General features: G+C 37.3%; 2 protein-coding genes across 3 annotated transcripts; one reads left to right on the forward strand and one right to left on the reverse strand.

Annotated features, from left to right (window-relative positions):
- Positions 1-431: 431 nt before the first annotated feature.
- Positions 432-8,345, reverse strand: cunh17orf75 (chromosome unknown C17orf75 homolog). 2 transcript variants are annotated; one of them, XM_077212470.1, is made up of 10 exons: positions 7,996-8,345; positions 7,480-7,554; positions 7,030-7,155; positions 6,305-6,433; positions 5,762-5,819; positions 5,499-5,618; positions 5,327-5,391; positions 5,100-5,239; positions 4,896-4,999; positions 432-1,537 (listed from the first exon to the last, which is right to left on the reverse strand). In XM_077212470.1, the coding sequence occupies exons 1-10, from the start codon at positions 8,142-8,144 to the stop codon at positions 1,319-1,321; spliced, it is 1,185 nt and encodes a 394-aa protein (XP_077068585.1). In that variant the 5' UTR covers positions 8,145-8,345; the 3' UTR covers positions 432-1,318. The 2 variants fall into 2 exon arrangements, with proteins under 2 accessions (XP_077068585.1, XP_077068586.1); XM_077212471.1 differs by lacking the exon at positions 7,480-7,554 and having other exon boundaries at positions 7,996-8,323.
- A 2,475-nt stretch (positions 8,346-10,820) lies between these two features.
- rps15a (ribosomal protein S15a) lies at positions 10,821-17,671 on the forward strand. The gene is made up of 5 exons (XM_077212472.1): positions 10,821-10,920; positions 11,524-11,661; positions 11,748-11,827; positions 13,373-13,458; positions 17,540-17,671. Exons 2-5 carry the CDS (start codon positions 11,529-11,531, stop codon positions 17,631-17,633), a joined length of 393 nt encoding a protein of 130 aa, XP_077068587.1. The 5' UTR covers positions 10,821-10,920; positions 11,524-11,528; the 3' UTR covers positions 17,634-17,671.
- Positions 17,672-18,363: the final 692 nt, after the last annotated feature.

Genomic DNA, 18,363 nt, shown 5'->3' on the forward strand with positions numbered 1-18,363 from the left:
CTTCCGCATAGGATACACCTGTGTATCCTCGCTCATGACTCCTCTGAAAGCCTCCTCACTCCTCGTTCCTCGACTCCTCGCGGTGCAATTAGAGAATTGAGATGTCCTTCAAGATGGCTGTGCTTGATTGGTTTCCGGGTCATAGGATGGAGGACAGAGGAGCGAGGAGACGAGGAGGGATATTGAGAAGCACCCAGAGTATTGAGATGTCCTTCAAGATGACTGAATTCGATTGTTTTCCGGGTCATGGGCTGGAGGATATTGTGTGTTAGTATTGAGAAGCACCCCATCAACAACCCCAAAGATTCACAGTCCATTTATTCCTGCTTCTTTTTTGCCTGTGTTTTTATCAGGAGATTCAGTACTCTTTCAGAAAACGTCATAGTGCCCCTACCGTATAACAGTGAAAACACAGAAACAGTAACTCAATCCACAGTGTTATACATTTCTTTAATTTACAAATTCACACAAATGAAATGTTCCTGGAACAAATTTTTCACAGTACAGTCATGTCAAATCTGAACAAGAGGGGGAACCCTACCACACATGATAATTATATGCATTAATGCCACTTAGAGCTGTTGCCTATTATATATATATATATATATACACACACATGTTTAAGGTATATGTTTTTAGACCTGTTATTTCGGCCATTACATTTACATCCAATTTCTGAATTTATGATTATCAGAGGTTATGAAACAGCAAACAAGAACAAAAAGGAATATCAAACCATCAAATTATGCACTTATCTAAAAATAAAATAAAGCAGGCAATGCATTATGCAGGTCACAGTCATTTTTCTACTGAAATGGAGTGGAGTGATAATTGGCTATGAGCTTGTGGAGAGCTTCATGATTACGTGATTAGCTTCTTGTAATGTATAGTGCGGTCTGCTGAACACTTGTTTTAAAATCTAAACAATGACTGCTTCACAGCTGAGACTACACCCTAGAATCACATTTAAACACGATTGTGTTAACACATATACACATTAAGAAGAAATAATTTAAATAAAGTTTAATCACATTAATTTTTCATTGACCCATTTTATAGGGTCTATTCAGATTATAATTTTTAAGCACCCAAAACAACATACAGCAGCACATCATACCAAAATCTTTTTCAATCTTTGCTGTTGAACCTCAAAACAGACAAAAAGATGGATATTATTTAGTGTTTTCAGGGGCACAAAAATGCAGAACACACTTGCTATGATTATGGTGGCTGAATAGCAATTCAGGGGTAACTCCTTTCAAATTGCTCTCAGATAGGTAAGTGTCTGAAACTGTGTCCCCCTGCAGACGGGGAGGTGTCAGTACAGCGTGCCCTGCGCCTGCTCACCGAGGAACTCCTCCAGCACGTTTATGATTCCACAGGCCTCGGGAAAGCTGCTGTGCTCGGCACGTGCGTTCTGCAGCAGCACGTCCCCGTTCCCACAGCTTTGCAGGAACAGACAGCAGCGGAACAGAGCGTAGTGGCTCATTTCAGCCTGACGGATGAAGCGCTTCAGGTTGTTCATGTCCTGGATGGCCTGCATGGAGAAACAATGTGCATGTTGAAGACAGCCATAATGATGTAATTGCCATTTCTGAATATGATCCCTCTTAAATCAGGTTCGGTAATATACAGATATTATACAGAATTTTTGTTAATTTAATAATTTAGCTGATTAGTAATTATTATTAGTTAATACTTGAAATACTTTTTAAATTTAAGTTTATAATTTTTTTTAAATTATTATTATACATTTTATTTATAGGTGCCTTACATGACACTCAAGGACACCTTACAAACACAATAAAACAATCAACAAATGCTCATTATAACAACCTGGATACCAGTATTAAAATGTAAAATTAATCTCATAAAAACCTGCCGAAAAAGACGGTCTTAAGGCGACATTTAAAAACACGAAGACTTTCACGGTTTCGCACATCTTTTGGTAGCAGGCTCCATAAATAAGGACCTGCATGACTAAAGGCTCGGGACCCCATGGAAGTAGTGCGAGTTCGAGGGAGAACAAGTGTGAGTGAAGAAGATGAACTTAAAGTCCGAGTAGGAGTGTAAATATGAAGAAGGTCAGATAAGTATGAAGGGGCAAGATTGTTGAGTGCCTTGTAAGTAAGAAGAATGTGGAATGTGAACATGTGGATTTCATCAGATTGGTTTTTGAGCCAACAAGAAGAATTTCCGTTTTACTGCTGTTAAGTTTAAGAAGATCTGAAGTAAACCATTCTTTAATCTCTGCTAAACAATCTGAGAGGACAGATGGAGGAAAAGTAGAGGTAGGTTTGGAAGACAGGTAAAGTTGGGTGTCGTCGGCATAGCAGTGGAATTGAATACCAAATTTTCTAAAAATATCACCAAGGGGTAAAAGATAAATAATAAATAAAAGAGGATCCAATTCTGAGCCCTGTGGGACACCTGTATTGACACACGATTCACGAAGGCTTTGAACAAAACTGCTTCAACTGTACAGAGTATGACCCGTAAAGTACGATCGAAACCAAGTCAAGAGCAAGATAGTATCAAATGCTGCACTTAAATCGAGCAGAATTAGTATAGATAAAAGTCAGCAGCTAACAAGAAGTCATCACAGATCTTAACTAATGCGGTCTCAACACTATGATAAGGACAAGTGAAAGTGACACGTGATGGCCAAGTATGGTAACCCATACTTGGAATTTGACCTCTGCATTTAACCCATCCAAGTAAGTGCACACACATTAGGAGCAGATTAGTGAGTAGATTGAAATTGAAAAACCCAGACTGAAATTGCTCACACAGACCATTATGAGAAAGATGATTTTGGACTTGGGCTGCAACAAACCTTTCCAATATTTTAGAAAGAAACGTGAGATTTGAAATGGGGCGAAAATTATCAAAGTTACTTGAATCACCCCCCGGTTTCTTAAGTATAGGAGTTATCACAGCAGTTTTCAGTTGATACAAAACAATACCAGAAATAAGTGAAGAGTGTATGAAATCAGTAATTAAAGAAGATAGAGAAGGTAAGCAGGCTTTAACCAAGTACGTTGGAATAGGATTTTTAATACTATTAAAAATGTAATAATTCATTTTCTAATGTATTAAATTACATTTAACATACTATACGGCGAGCAAATGTTTACAACAAACTAGTTTTAGATATTAATAATTATATCAAACTGCAGATTGCAGAGGGTTACCAGAAACAAATGAGTAATTACAAGTCTTATGCGAGATCTGAAAACCAGACAGAAGAGTGTATAGGTTACCAATATAAAGTTTAAAAAATATTCTTTGACCCAAATAAAATTAGAATAACTCAAATAAATCTCCTGCTTTTAAAGGGATAGTCAACCCAAAAATTCTGTCATCATTTACTCACCCTGTATGACTTCCTTTCGTACGCGGAACACAAAAGATATTTTGAAGAATAGTTGGTAACCAGACGGTTTTGGATCCCACTGACTTCCATTTTATAGACAAAAAATATAGTTTCAATGGGAACTGAAGCTGTTTAGTTATCAACATTCTTCAAAATATCTTCTTTTGTGTTCAGGAGAAGAAAGGTTTTGGAATGACATGAGGGTGAGTATATAATGACAGAATTTTCAACTTTGGTGGGCTATCCCTTTAACTATTTGCTACCAATAGCATGTTAGCATGCTAAATGTAACCTTTTCAGCAATTCTTGGTTAAAGTAACACTGTAGTTTTTCAACCTTCATTATATATTTCCAAGACCCTTGTGATGGTACATGGACTTACAATAGGTTGAATGACACGTCTGCCATAGCCTGACAGTGTCTGTATCGCTTTTACTGGCACTATGTAACTTCGGGTTTCGGGTAGGAACCCGAGCACAAAAAAAACTACAAAATTCGACTGGTTTACGGCATACGTCACTTCCCCCACTTCCTCAGATTCTGACGTGAGAGCCCAACTAGCGTTTGATACCCGTTTGTATGTTGTCGTCATGACCGAAGCAACAACTAAAAGGAGGAAGGCAAAGGTTTTGTCAGAGGAGACTAAAAGAAGAAAAAGGGAGAGTGACAAATTAAAAGACCGGACGAGGATCACTATTGGAGGGAGAGCCAGACAGTTTGAAGACGGTGAGAGTGTGCGCGCGCGCGACCGGCTCTCTCTGCTTGTTCTTTCAGTAACATACACCATGTCACAAGCTACACTAACATGGTAGTTTACGATGGTTATAATAAATAATCTTTCAGGATAACTATCCTAATGTCTGCAGGCTGATATGTTTGTGTATTTATTTTTCTGGTGAAAGTGTCTTGCCTCTGGCTATAATGCAAATCGATATTCAAATTTGCAGATTCATCTATGGTAGCTTGATATTATAATATTGACGATATATGGCTATTACCTACCACACAAACATTGAATTGAATTAGCATATCTGTTATGTAAAACAGTAGACATAGGCTTCTATAATGACGCTGTCTTGTAAACGTGAGCTACGCGATCTTTTGACGTTTGAAAAAAATAAAACCCATGAAATGATATTCATATGACATGCTGAAATATATGCCAATGTACCTGGGATGAAGACATTTCACACGCAACGCTGGCAGTCTGCCCGCGAGAACTCAAGACAGTATCGGCTTGTCAACAAATGCACACGTGTATCGCCTGGGGTAACCATGACAGATTTTACGACAATAGTAGAAGACAATACTGTTTCCCAACTGTAGGGGGACCCCGAGAGCAAAAAGAGCAAAAACGACATAGTGTTGCTTTAAAGCCAATGAAAATTATTGATGTGCTCCTAACACAAATGTATTTTAAGTCAACTTCTGTAATATGAATTTATTAATAAATATTTATTATTAAATTTGAATCAAGTAAATTGAGCAAGCAACAAAAATGAGTGAACACCACATTAACCTTAAGTTTAAAGTTCTCCAGGATCTGACGGAGGAGGAAAGGGTTAAAGCGCTCAGCAGCATTGAGGAAGGCCTGGATCCAGTCGTCACAGAACCGGTTGCTGACTGCAGAGGTTAAAATAACAACACAACATTATCAAAATAACATGAAAGGAGAAAGCCTGTATATTTAGTGGCTTATGATGATGATGATGCTCCAACTGACCTTCATTGGTTAGTGTGGGAGGGCTCGTTGAGCAGTTGATGATCAGGTTGGTGTGAGAGTCCTCTGACATGGCCTTACAGAGGGAGGCTGTAGTGGTGTCTTCCTGCACTAGACCCTGCAGGCTTGCTGCTTTGATGAATCTATTCAACACAAATTGATCAAGCTGCAATAACTTTCAGTACTTAAACTGCAAGAGTACAGCGTAAAAAGAACTTTGTTCTGCTCACCTTGCTACATCTGCTTTTGTCTTCTCATCCGTCCCTGTGACCTCTACAAGCTTGTGACTCAAAGCCTGCAGCAGAGACGTAATGTTACGCTAATTTACCATTTCACTTAATACAGTATATTATTGTTTTCAGGCGTAAAGCGTATATGATCTAGACAGCAGTGGTTTCTTACAGCATGCAGAAGGTACCCGACGTTCGCCTGCAACAGCTGAACCACTCTGTGAATGTGCATTACTGACTCTTCATACCACTGGTTCAGGTAGGGCCTGACATCTGTCTCCAAGTTATGCATCTGTAACAAGAGGTTACCAACAATGTTTACAGCAAATGAATATCAAAGGCAGTGTGCCAGCAGATTTATAACTTCAACAAAACAGACCGATTTCAACATGTACGTTATGTCTATTGTTTCTGAAAAAAGAAAATTGTCCTCACCTCTGGAGTCAAACAGCCCTGCAGACCCTGGACGTACTTGTCCAGCTCAATTCTGAATGTTTATATGGTTAAGTCAAATTAGTTATCCTATTAAGAGAGAACAGTATTTGAATGCAATGGAAAAATGCACAATGCTGCTTTTTTTTTTCAGTTTAAAGTCACCATGAAATTAAAATGCACAATTCTTTTTAAGGAATATCGCAGTTTATTATTCTAAATAATTATTCCGTGCATGCATATCTTTTATTTTATTCATGTGCCCTCATAATCTTTAATCAAAACAACTTCCCCTCCCTCAGATTGCAGTGACACCTCTACTCTGTGTTTACTGGCGCGAGGACGGGACAATCTGTCACTCACATGACATCATAGCAATAGCAAACTACAACCATACAATCAATTCCACATTTTTCTAATTGTTTGAGAAGCCGTTTCACTCGGTTATACGGAACAATGGAAAAGAAAAGACAATTTTTTGTTTCAAAGAAACAAACTTTTGTTTCATGGGTACATCATGGTCAGTCATTTGTGATTTGAGGATATAGATTCAGGCCCTTCTCCGATCCTCCGAGAAGACACACCACCCAGCCGTTGCCATCGGCCTCAGGCTGTTCCGGAGATTTCTCTTGCTCCAGCAAACAGCAGTAACAGCCCACCGCTTGCTCAGGGATGCTTGAACACCAACAATGATTGAATCAGTTAAGAAAGAAAATACATGGTGATATTATACTGAATGACAATGAGCTATGGTTCTGGATATTTATTTGTGCATAGGATAATAAAAAACTAGTAATTTTAGTACTTCATCTTCAACTTATTTCAGTTAGTAGCCAAACCAATATGTCTAATTTTCATTTAAAATTAATTTACATTTCTACGTTTTAAAAGTTAAAGTTTTACATGTATTTTATTTCAGCTTCATTACAATTAACTAAAACTAAAACGCAGCTGGAACCAGCTTCCAGAAGAGATCAGATGTGCTCCTACAGTAGTCACATTCAAATCCAAACTCAAAACACATCTGTTTAGCTGTGCATTTACTGAATGAGCACTGTGCCACTGTTTGTCCGACTGTATGTACTGTGTTTTATTTTATTTTTTATTCTAAACTGGTTTAATTATTCGGATTTCTTTTGATTATTTTAATCTTCTATGTAAAGCACTTTGAATTACCATTTTGTATGAAATGTGCTATATAAATAAACTCGCCTTGCCTAAAACATTTTTTTATAGTGTTAGTTAACAATAACAACACTAATATGATGTACCTTAGTTCCACGGTGGCAATGTTACCCATACCCCCTAGCAAAGCGCCCTTGCTCAGCCTGCGGGAGATGTAGCTTCGTAGTTCTGGTTCCGCATCAGATGGCAAGCTGTCTTCCAGCAGGATGAGACTTTAAAAGTGAAAAAATATGTGTTAAAAAATTATAATATCAACATGGAAGGGCAAAGTGAACAAGCGGACAGACAAGCAGTTAATGAAGCATAGATGTTCACAGAATCACCAACGGCACCTAGCAGAGATACATACTAAAGAGTTTGCCGTTAGACAGATTAGTTCAATGGTTATGAATGAGATGGACAAGTCAACATGATGAAAAGCCAGACGCAGAATCCTGTGTGCATTTTTTGACTAAAGCCATGATTTTTCTTCCATCACAACATTGAAAGCCACTGGACTGCGATGACTGAGAGATGATGGATGGATCCCTCTTTACCTAAAGTCATCCTGACTTGTGGTTGAGTCTGATCTCCTCTGGCTCCAGGCCACACTTTCTCCAGAAGCCTCAGATCTGGGTAGTTTGATAATGCATTTAATATTTTATAAGCATTAATATGTTAAGATCTACCAGGTTATAAATGGCCTACATGTTCATGTGTGGTGTTTTACAATGTCTTATATACATATTAGGGTCCATATACTGTGTATAACTCATCCATGATACAATCATTTGATTTCATAAGACTGACTCACTATTATGCTGCCAAGAGAAGACATTGCAATTCATGTCATGCAACTCTTAATTCCTAAGCACAAAAATAGTGAATTTAAACTCATACACGTAGAGAAGAAGCAAAATTGGCTAGACCTAACTACACATGCATAAATCTCAAATACTTAATATGAGGCATAAAAAAGCTAAAAATTTCTAAAACAACTAGCATTTTGTCTTGGCACAAAGTCACTATCTCGTGGCTAGTAACAAGTTAACGTTAAGTGAAAACCACGGTACCTTGTGTTTTGGTAATAGTATATTGCATAATAGCTGTTAATCTGTTGTATCTTCTGGCTGAATCCGGCGATCTCTTCGTTGTCGAAGTCCACATCCCTCTCATCCACGTCGATGGACTCCTGGAAGGAAGAGGTCTGGGATGTAAACATGTCTGCAAAGCAAAGAAGACTAGCGACACTACAGATTACGTGCTATTCCGATAGCTAAAATAATTTCAGTTTTCCTAAAAATGTCAATACATTAAAGCCGTGTAAATATTTTGTTTAGAAATCCATATGAGTTCTCCGTGACATTTGACTTCAGCCACAGCAGTGGGAAAGCTATACTTGTGAACTGAACGCATGCGCAGTATTGGCGTTTTTGGATGAATCTTGTAAGTGAACGAATCGTTCTCGTCACCTGAGCTCATATTTTCCATAGATATCAAATAGAGACTTTCATCCTACCTTCAAATACTTATTATAGTACAAAACATATGAATGTATGGACACGCTCCTTTCACTGAACAAATACCGGTTCATTCGGGTCAATTTGTGTTTATTTCGTCAAGTCATATTAAGATAAGAAAGGGAATGGAAGAATTGTATACTACTGATGACCACATTATTAAAATTTTATTTAGGCTATTATTAGTCTTTTTTTTATAGTTGCCTAGCTTGACCAATTGGTGTGCTTTGTAGTCATTTTGTGAGGGAAGCGTTTATGATATTTAAATATTATCTTAATGATTATTAATAATTGTAATAAAGTACAACAAGACGTTTTTAGGTTGACTTTTTAAATGGACCGAGTTTTTAACGAATGACTAAAGTTTCGGATTTGTTCTTCTTCGTGAACTGATTCAAAAGATTCGAATCACTTGGAGGAATCAATGGCGTCACGCGTCACCAACTACCACACATGCGCTTTAAAGTTTAGTGTGTAAGCGCGCCAAAGCAACAAGAGCTCCTGGATCTACTGCAGCACACGAATTGTAATAAGCTTTTTTTTGTGAACATGCCGTCAAATGTAGAAATAAAAGCCGTTTTGCGTGACCTGCGTTACCTCACGCAGCGTGCAAAGGAGCTGAGCGGTACAGATGGGACTGTGATCCGTCAGCAGGACACGTTTTTCAAAGTGCCCGCAGGACGGCTGAAACTCAGGGACTTACAGAATGGGGCAGGGCAGTTGATCTTCTATGAGAGGCCAGATACAGAAGGACCCAAGCTGTCAAACTACTCCATAACCCCTACCAGCGACCCACAGGGGCTTGTCAAGGTTCTGACGGATGCACTGGGGCAAGTGGGGCAGGTGAAGAAAGAGAGGAGGCTGTACATGGTGGGGCAGACCAGGGTGCATGTTGATTCTGTGGAGGGCCTGGGGGACTTCATGGAGCTTGAGGTGGTGATGAAAGAACACCAGAATAGAGAAGAAGGAGTGACCATTGCAAACCAGCTGATGCTGGAGCTGGGAGTGAAGCAGGAGGATCTGATAGATGGCGCTTACATGGATCTCTTACTGAAGAACCAGCAAAATGGACATGCACCATAGACCAGACAGATTTGTGGTCTAATGTGTGGCACTTAAAGCCATCTATCAAACATTATATGGCCCAAACTATGCTTCCTCTGACATTAACATTTAAGTGACTGGTTTATTTTTGTACTGCTATACAAAATAATAGCACGGTCTGTTGAGATTTTAAAGCATTATCTGAAATGATCAACAGAATAAACAATGTGCATGGATTGTGTTTGGTCTGCTTTTATTGTTTGTTTAGTTTTTCCAACATCTAGTAGATGGCAGAAAAAATGGACCATAGAAAATATCAAGGCAAAAAAATTAAATGTAAAAATGCTGCTGAGATCAATTTGTCAACTTCAGAGGGGTAACTATTTGATTTCAAGGGCATTTTTTAAATTCTTACACACATATAAATATGAAAAAAAAAAAAAAATATATATATATATATATATATATATATATATATATATATAGGCTATGTATTTATATATATATGTAAAGTTTGCATACACCTTGCAGCATCTACAAAATGAAAGGGGTCATAGAAAATTCGTTATTTTCTATTTAGTTCTGTCCTGAATAAGATATTTTACAAAATGTCCAAATATTTCCTATTTTGTTTAAAGGTCATATTTTTTTCATTAAGTGCTGACCTTCGGAAGCAGAAGACACTTACATGTGTCCCAGAAAACAAAATAAGTACAATTTACCTTGATCTTCAAATTCAAAAGGTTTTCACCCCCATGCTCTTAATGCATTTTGTTTCATGGAGCATTAGTGAATGTTTGAAACTTTTTTAATAGTTGTGTTTGAGTCCCTCAGAGTGAAAAGATGGATCTCAAAATCAAACAGTCACTGCTGGAAAGGGTTCAAATATGCAAAACATGCAGGAAAATCCAAGAATTTGTGGGACCTGGAGGGTTTTTCTGAAGAACACTTGGCAGTTTGACTTCTTGTGGACTATAGGTAAACATATTTTATGTAAAAATCTTATTCAGGACAGTACAAAATAAAAAATACAATGAATTTTGTATGATCCCTCTTATTTTGGTTAAATAGTTAACATTTTGCAGATTCTGCAAGGTGTAAACTTTTGATCACGATCGTATAGTTAAGCACTAGCTTAAATATCAGAACATTAATAGTACAGACAATTTTCTAAAAAAGATGAATACTAGTGCATATAAGATTTCAACAAGTATTGACTATGAAGAGAAAAACCAAACAAGACAATTATGAAAATATTCTGTTCAGTTGAGTTAAACACGTTTGTTAAAGAGGCGCTCCAGACAGTTAGGTGGCAGTACCGTTTAGATGATTAAACATGCAGACTATCCTTCTGTGCTCTCGCGAGAGTACATATTTTCCCAAATTGCACCGCGCGCCCCTCTTCCTTCCTCTTTCCGCCATATTGCAGAACTGGTAAGGTTCAGGATTCCTACAATGCTTGAATAATCTGTTTAAAATCACGGACATCGTTGTGTATCAACAACAGCTAGACTGAAATATGTGTTTATGAGCAGCCTAAATGCCAGATTTTTGAGTCATTTGGTCAATCGTGGCTATATAAACGCATATATTTCCCTGATATTCATGATTCGCCATCCTCCACCATTCAGTAGTGCCTCTGCCCATGTTTCTACGGGACAGACAGTAATATCCCGAGCCAAACCAAAGTCCCCATGCAGTCCGGTACCTTGTTTCTAATCACAAATGTATGCTGTATTTAAGTAGAAAGGTTTATTGTGGGGACAAACCAAGGTAGCTTAATTTGCTAACTAATTCACCCATTACCAAAACGTTAAGCATTGCGCATCGTAACGGAGAAAATTGTATATAGTTTTCACATAACTATATAACGAACCAAAAATGGTCGTTTTGTCTTTAACCTGCTTTGTCAATGTGTACCTGGATTTTAAAGTAGAGGTTTGGTTCGTGACAGTGGCTATGAGGATAAGGCTGTTTAACTTAATGTATATATAAACTGAATATCGGCTAAGTTAGACTTTTTTTTTGTCTCCACAGGCATCATGGTGCGCATGAACGTTCTCGCGGATGCGCTGAAAAGCATCAACAATGCTGAGAAACGTGGGAAACGCCAGGTTCTCATCAGGCCCTGCTCTAAAGTTATAGTGCGCTTTCTTACTGTGATGATGAAGCATGGTGAGTTAGTTCAGGATCCTTTCAAAGCAGATTCTGATGTTATATCTCATGAAACAAGCTGCTCAAGCTGGTTGTGATCTTTGCAGGTTATATTGGAGAATTTGAGATCATTGATGATCACCGAGCTGGGAAAATTGTTGTCAATCTCACAGGGAGGTTGAACAAGGTAAGTGTGGTTTAATAAGCCTTCACTAGATGGTCACAAATGTCTAGAATTACGACATTGAGAATGAGAGCCTTGCAGTACTGTGTTGCATGTTTTGTGACAACTTTAATGCTTTCTTGCTTGGAGAGACCACAATCTACTATATTCACAGTATAACACATGGAGTGCTTTATTGGTAGGGTTGTGTACCGTTCTCATCGGTAACGTTACATGAAATTCGGTGCTGGTACCCAGCGGTACCTTCTTTCGGTACTTTAGGCATGTTTACTTCTATAAACAACTATAAATGCGTCTTTACAGTTATTGAAGTGTTATTGACATGCCGGAGGTGCCTTGGTCGCTTTCTGCCATTGTCTGTGATGTTTGTATGTTCATAAACATTTTAATAATAATAAAAAAAAAAAATCTATGAAATGTTTTGTTTTCCACAATAAGTTTGGTAATTTTCTGGTAATCAAATGAAGACGAATGTAATTTATTTCAATCATATGAAATTAAACAAACTTTTGTCAAACATGCTGCACAACTGAGCATTATACTGTTAAAATTAAGACATGGAGAAACAATTCTGAATATTCCTTAGTTTTGATAATTTATTATCATGTGTTAGTATTATCATTACATTGAGACGTATCTAAGTTCAACTGTACAACAGCAATACATTTGTCAAGTTAAACCGAACTTTTATTTTGACAGGTTGCTGTGAAGACCGTTGAGTTTCCATGTGTTTTAATATATGACGATAGTTTTTCTTAAATGAAACTAAAATGCTGAGTGGCTCTGGAGATGTTCATGCATTCATGTCCTCATATTGTGAGACTGCAGAGGCTGAAAACAGCCGAGCGTGCTTCTGTGTGTCTGTGTGTGTTAAATGAAACGGCATGTCTGCGTCATTCAATCACACAGACACGCAGAACATGCAGGATTCATATTTAAAGTCTTACACTCGCCCAGATGCGTTCTCAGGTACAGAAATTTGGCACTGATTGATTTAATGTGAATCGGAACCCAGTAGTACCAACGTAATTCGGTCGGTGCCCTTAAAAGTATAGAGTTCGGTACCCAACCCAATAAGCAATTGGTTCTACTAAATGGAATGAAAATAATAGTAATTTTTCATAAACCGTTAGTGAATTCGTTAAGTGCCTTTTTCTGTAAGACGTTGTAGTCCCTGACATGTTGGCACTATTGCACCCTGTGCCAAGGTTAGTTGTCTATGGTTTCTGCCCAGTGAAATGGACAGCAACTAGGTAAATAGGTGTTTTGCATCATCACTGTTACTATATTTAAGCAATATGGTAGGAGAAATTGTGAATATAGACCCGGCTATTCTACATGGTTAAGTAAAACACTGCTGGTTTTAAAATGTGAAAGAGATTTTTTAGAACATCACAATGATGAGCCTTATTGAATTGTTTCTATGGGTTCTGTATCATATAAATGTGTTTATTACTTGCTGATCGTCTCTACCTTTTGCCACTGGTGTTTTATGTAAATGAAGTAAGAGTTATAGCACTTTTTCTGAACTTTTTATCTGTAATGCAGTGTGGTGTTATCAGCCCACGGTTCGATGTGCAGTTGAAGGATCTGGAGAAGTGGCAGAACAACCTTCTCCCGTCCAGACAGTTCGGGTGAGTAAATGCTTAGTTTTTTAAAGAATTTTATTTACATTTACATTTATTCATTTAGCTGACGCTTTTATCCAAAGCGACTTACATTTGCTATATATGTCAGAGGTCGCACGCCTCTGGAGCAACTAGGGTTAAGTGCCTTGCTCAGGGACACATCGGTGGATTCGAACCCGGGTCTCTCACACCAAAGGCATGTGTCTTATCCACTGCGCTTATCCACTTATCCATAAAAAGCGTATGCGCTAATTAGAGTAGGATAAAAAAAAATTTCGATAAGGAATCGTATGCATAAACTATGATGGAAACATTTACATAATAAATTCCTCAATGCGCATCATAAATGTCTCGTGACTGCGATGGGACGGCATAACTGGATCAACCAGTGGACCGACCTGTTGCACAGCATCTCAAATGCTGTTTTAGTTCTGAAATGTCTGAGCAAGTCGTCAAAGTGGTTTGGTGTGATTACTTGCCGCAAGATCACATGAGCGCATTTGTTTCGTCCGTGCATCTGAGGCGCAGGTAATAAAGAAAATGATAGGCTAAATGAAAATACGTGGCTACTATTGCAGCACCTTCCACCCCAGAAACAGCTCTGATTATTTTATTTAGAATTGTCAAGTTGTGTACTGAATTTTCAGAGATTTTTTTTTAGATTTTTACCATTTGCTGCACATTCAACAATGCTTGAATGTGAATATCTGACAAATACTGATCTCTGTTTGCTAAACCCAAACGTGGAATGGCATAATTTATGAAATATCAAAATGGTAGACAATAAACTATTCCTTTTTTTGTGCCGTCACATTATTGTTAGAATTCTGTTACAGCATTTTCCATGATTATTTGATTGTGAAAACTCTACATATAACTAGCAATTATCTTAAAAAAAGATCCAAAGTAAACTTGAGCTAGAAATTTAATAGTATAGTAGCCTAGTCAGGGTCCCCACGGATCTTTAAGTCTTAAAGTCTTATTTTTACTAATGAAAATTTGACTTCGACATCTAAATGTTTTCAAATGAAAACTATCTAATTGGCGTACTTTTTTATTTATTCGTTCTTTGTGGATTTGCTTGTTCACGTGACATTTCGCGTCACATTCGCACCAGCGTTACGTCTGTCTCCTGCACGCGAAACAGCAGGAGAGGAGAAAGTTGGTTAATATCAGTTCAATTGTAAGTTCATTCTTTGTGTGTAGTGGTGTGCGATGTGTATTGTCTATTATGATATTGTAATCATTGGCACTGGGAGCTGAAATCGCATTTGTCTCTCATGCTTGCTTTCACTGTGTGATGTCAGTGCAGTTCTAGGTATGTCCCTAAATGAGTTTGTCTCATATTTATATCATAGGCTATTATGTTGTTATCATACAATATCACATCAGCGATAGAGGGCTGTTTTCCCATGCACAATAGCAAATGTGATATTTATTTTATACAAGTTAAATCATGAACAATAAATGAACATTGTGATTTACATAAAACAATATTGTCAATATTGTTTCTTTTCCCTGTATTTCGCCGACGAGAATTTCAAAATGAAACCGTAGCAGTCTCAATGCAACAGACAGCGATGATTTTTTTGGACTGAAATCTGCATTTTAAACGAATCAATTTAACAATTCAATGAACAATTTTTCCTGAATGAATCAGCTGTTTGAAAACCTACTGGCGGTTTTAGTTTCACATTTAAAGTACCCATTAATTAAAATGTTACAATTAGAAATCAGTTCATATTTAAATATTGAATTAAAAAAAATCTCAGCTTTATTTATGCAATTGTAAATGGAGTGTAAATATATGAATGCCAGTTCTGATCCTGCTTCTTTGTCACCAATGCACTCCAAAGATGAATTTTGATTTAATTTAACTGGTAACAGTGGTATTGTGTTATTCTAATATAATATAATTTGAATGTTAGAATTTGACATAAAAGGTGATGCATACCTCTAAGTTTTAAAAAAAAGTCCATATATAGGTGAAAATGTCCCTGAAAATCAATTTAAGGTTGCAAATATTGCCCGTTAATAAAAAAATAATTTCTGTCACTGCTGTGAATTGACCACTGGATAGAATATGAAAGATGTAAATATCTTCATGAGTCAGCTGTCAACAACAGGCCTAAACCAGCCGTGGTACCAGTACAGTGGTACCAGTACACAAACACAATCAGTAAAATATGATCTAATTAACAAAACTTTGAAAATATCGAGACATATTTTTGTCAATATTGCGCACCCCTAATGTAAGGTATTAATTTTGATTTCTTCAGGTCTTAAAAAGGTCTTAAAAAGCCTTAAATTTGACTTTAAAAAGTGTGGAGATACCCTGCTAGTATCAGGCTCTGTGACTTTCGTTTGCATCCGAGCAGACTTATGCTTCCGAAATTTCTGATAGCATGTGAAGTCATGATTACGAGTTCGAGTTCAATGCTTTGTTGTAGGAAAGAACGGTAATCATGAAGGACATTAGGCTCATTCTTGCCTATTTCTTGGGGAAATATTAAAGCCAAAATGTATTGAAGACATTTAATTTTTATTAAAATATAGTGTCACATTCGTTGACAAGCATTTAAACATTTACCGTGCTATCTAGATAGTCGGCTTGCTAAAATTTCGGGCAAATACGTGCTATTTTTGCTGTATATAAAGAACATACAATGTTTCAAATGGCCATTCATATATGTAAATATGCACTATAACGATAAGATAAGGCCATGTAGCGGTTATAAAAAAAATCTTAAGAATACCAGTCACGGCAGCAATTGTTCTCCCCTCCGTTAAATGGGGCTGGATAATATGGGGAAAAAATCTTCTCAGTATTTTTTGGCAGAATGGCGGTTTACAGTACATCTCTATTTTCTGCATTTCTCTTTTGGAAAAAAAATCCATATATGCTAGGTGTGTGAATCGTCACTGGTCTCACGATTCAGTTCATTTACGATTATGTCTTCGATTCGATATCACGATTCGTTGCATCCTCGCTTTTCAATATTACTATATGGCTACATTTGTCAATGAATACAAGCAGTCAGCTGTATGTACTCCCTTTTTAAGTTATCTTCTACAAGAAAGTACACTTCCTGAATGGATCAAACAAAACTTAAGTCTAAACACAGCAGACAACAGGACAATTTAGAACAAACACTAGTAATTACTAAAAGTGCATGAAACTGTTAAGTGCACTTAAGTTACAATGCATACAGCCTCTCACACGCCCTCCACCTTTTTACGCTAGCATGAGAAGTGTGTATGTGGCGAACGATGAAAGAGAAACGTCAGTAGTATATAATCAATTCGGGTCTTTTACTGCAACGCGATGTGGACAATTCTGCACCCTTTATATATGGTGTCATAAGAATACACTTATTTGCACTCCTATTCTATTGCGCTCCATCTGTTTGGTTTGCAATGTTGCGGTGGCGCTCATTCACTGTAGTCTGTGAAGTTTAGCAGAGACTAGCATAAGGCTTGTCCACTCCTGACAGCAAAATCGAAATATTTACAAGACTTTCTAACATATACAGATAAGAGAATATGCCTATGAAATTTAAGTTCTGCACTGAGGAAAACACGTCTTGCACATTAAGCACCGCAAGTATGTCAGAACGCGTATCTGTCAGAGCACCTGACGAGGCAAACTGCAAAAAAAAAAACAATACGCCTCAACTATCTTTTGAGTTATGCATTTTTAAGCTCTAAATATAAAACATGTTTAATGTTTAAAAAAATTGGATTATGCACCTATATTTTCATTTTTATCTTTAATAGACACATTTCAGCATTATGGCTTTTGCACTCAAGTAAGCCATTAAAATAAAATCTGCGTTAGTCAACCATTCGTAGTCATGTTTGATTTAACTTTTGTTCATTATTTGTAACTGAATTGTCGTTTTGCCCAAATTTGCCTACATTTGTCACAAATTATCCCTTTTCATTGCTTTGTGTTTACATTAAGATCTCGCAAATGTCAGTGATGCAGTGCAGAATCATCTAAACATCTGCCTGGGGCGAAATGTATTAAAAGGGCAGCACCATCTTGGATAGCCTGGTGATGTTTTGTCTCTCTTTATATTTGCAGATTCATTGTTTTGACAACCTCAGCTGGCATCATGGACCACGAGGAGGCCAGACGGAAACACACAGGAGGAAAAATCCTTGGGTTCTTTTTCTAAACATGTAAAGTCACCAACAAATAAACAGTGGAAGATAAGTTGTATGTGTGCTTTGCTTTCTTAATGCATAACACACTATGTTCTCATTAAAACAGGAGCAAAAGAATCACAAGATGTGATGCACACCGTAAGTGAAAACAATTGTTCTGCCAATTGTGTTGTGATTGACACTTGCATTTGGCTGGAAGTAGTACAAAATTTCACTGTCAAAATCAATGCTGTTATAACACAAATGCATATCTAATGGAAAGGTTTTTCCATTTACTCAGTTTACAGTTCAAAAGCTTTTGCAACTTCCCTGCTTGAATTTTAAGTGTTTAATGTCTGTTTTTCTAGGACCGGCACATTTATGTGAAACTGACCTTTTAACAGAAAAGATGCAGTGACTTATCACTGACTCTGTTTAGCTTAAGTAGCAATATTTCATGATTAGCAACTGGAAGCGGAATGAAATGAGTGTTGTTAATGGGGTTCACATTGAAATGAACATTCCTTGGAGTATTCATGTCTCATTTTGACTAGACTGTGGTTTGGAGAGAGATGTTCAACTGAGCCTGTATGAGATAGGAAAAAGTCCTCGTACTTTAAAGCAAGTCCCAATTGTTTCACATGCTCAGAGTCAGGCTGATTGGAGTTTAAAGGTCTCTAAATAGCAAATAGTTGTGGGGTTTCTGATGTTATGCTTTGAAGGTATTAAACAATAGTTTTTCAAAGCTTAGTGAAGTCTAGT

The sequence above is a fragment of the Siphateles boraxobius genome, unplaced genomic scaffold (assembly GCF_051911475.1).
Source record: "Siphateles boraxobius isolate OS27281-9 unplaced genomic scaffold, OSU_SipBor_1 66, whole genome shotgun sequence".
NCBI classification, from domain to species: Eukaryota; Metazoa; Chordata; class Actinopteri; order Cypriniformes; family Leuciscidae; genus Siphateles; species Siphateles boraxobius.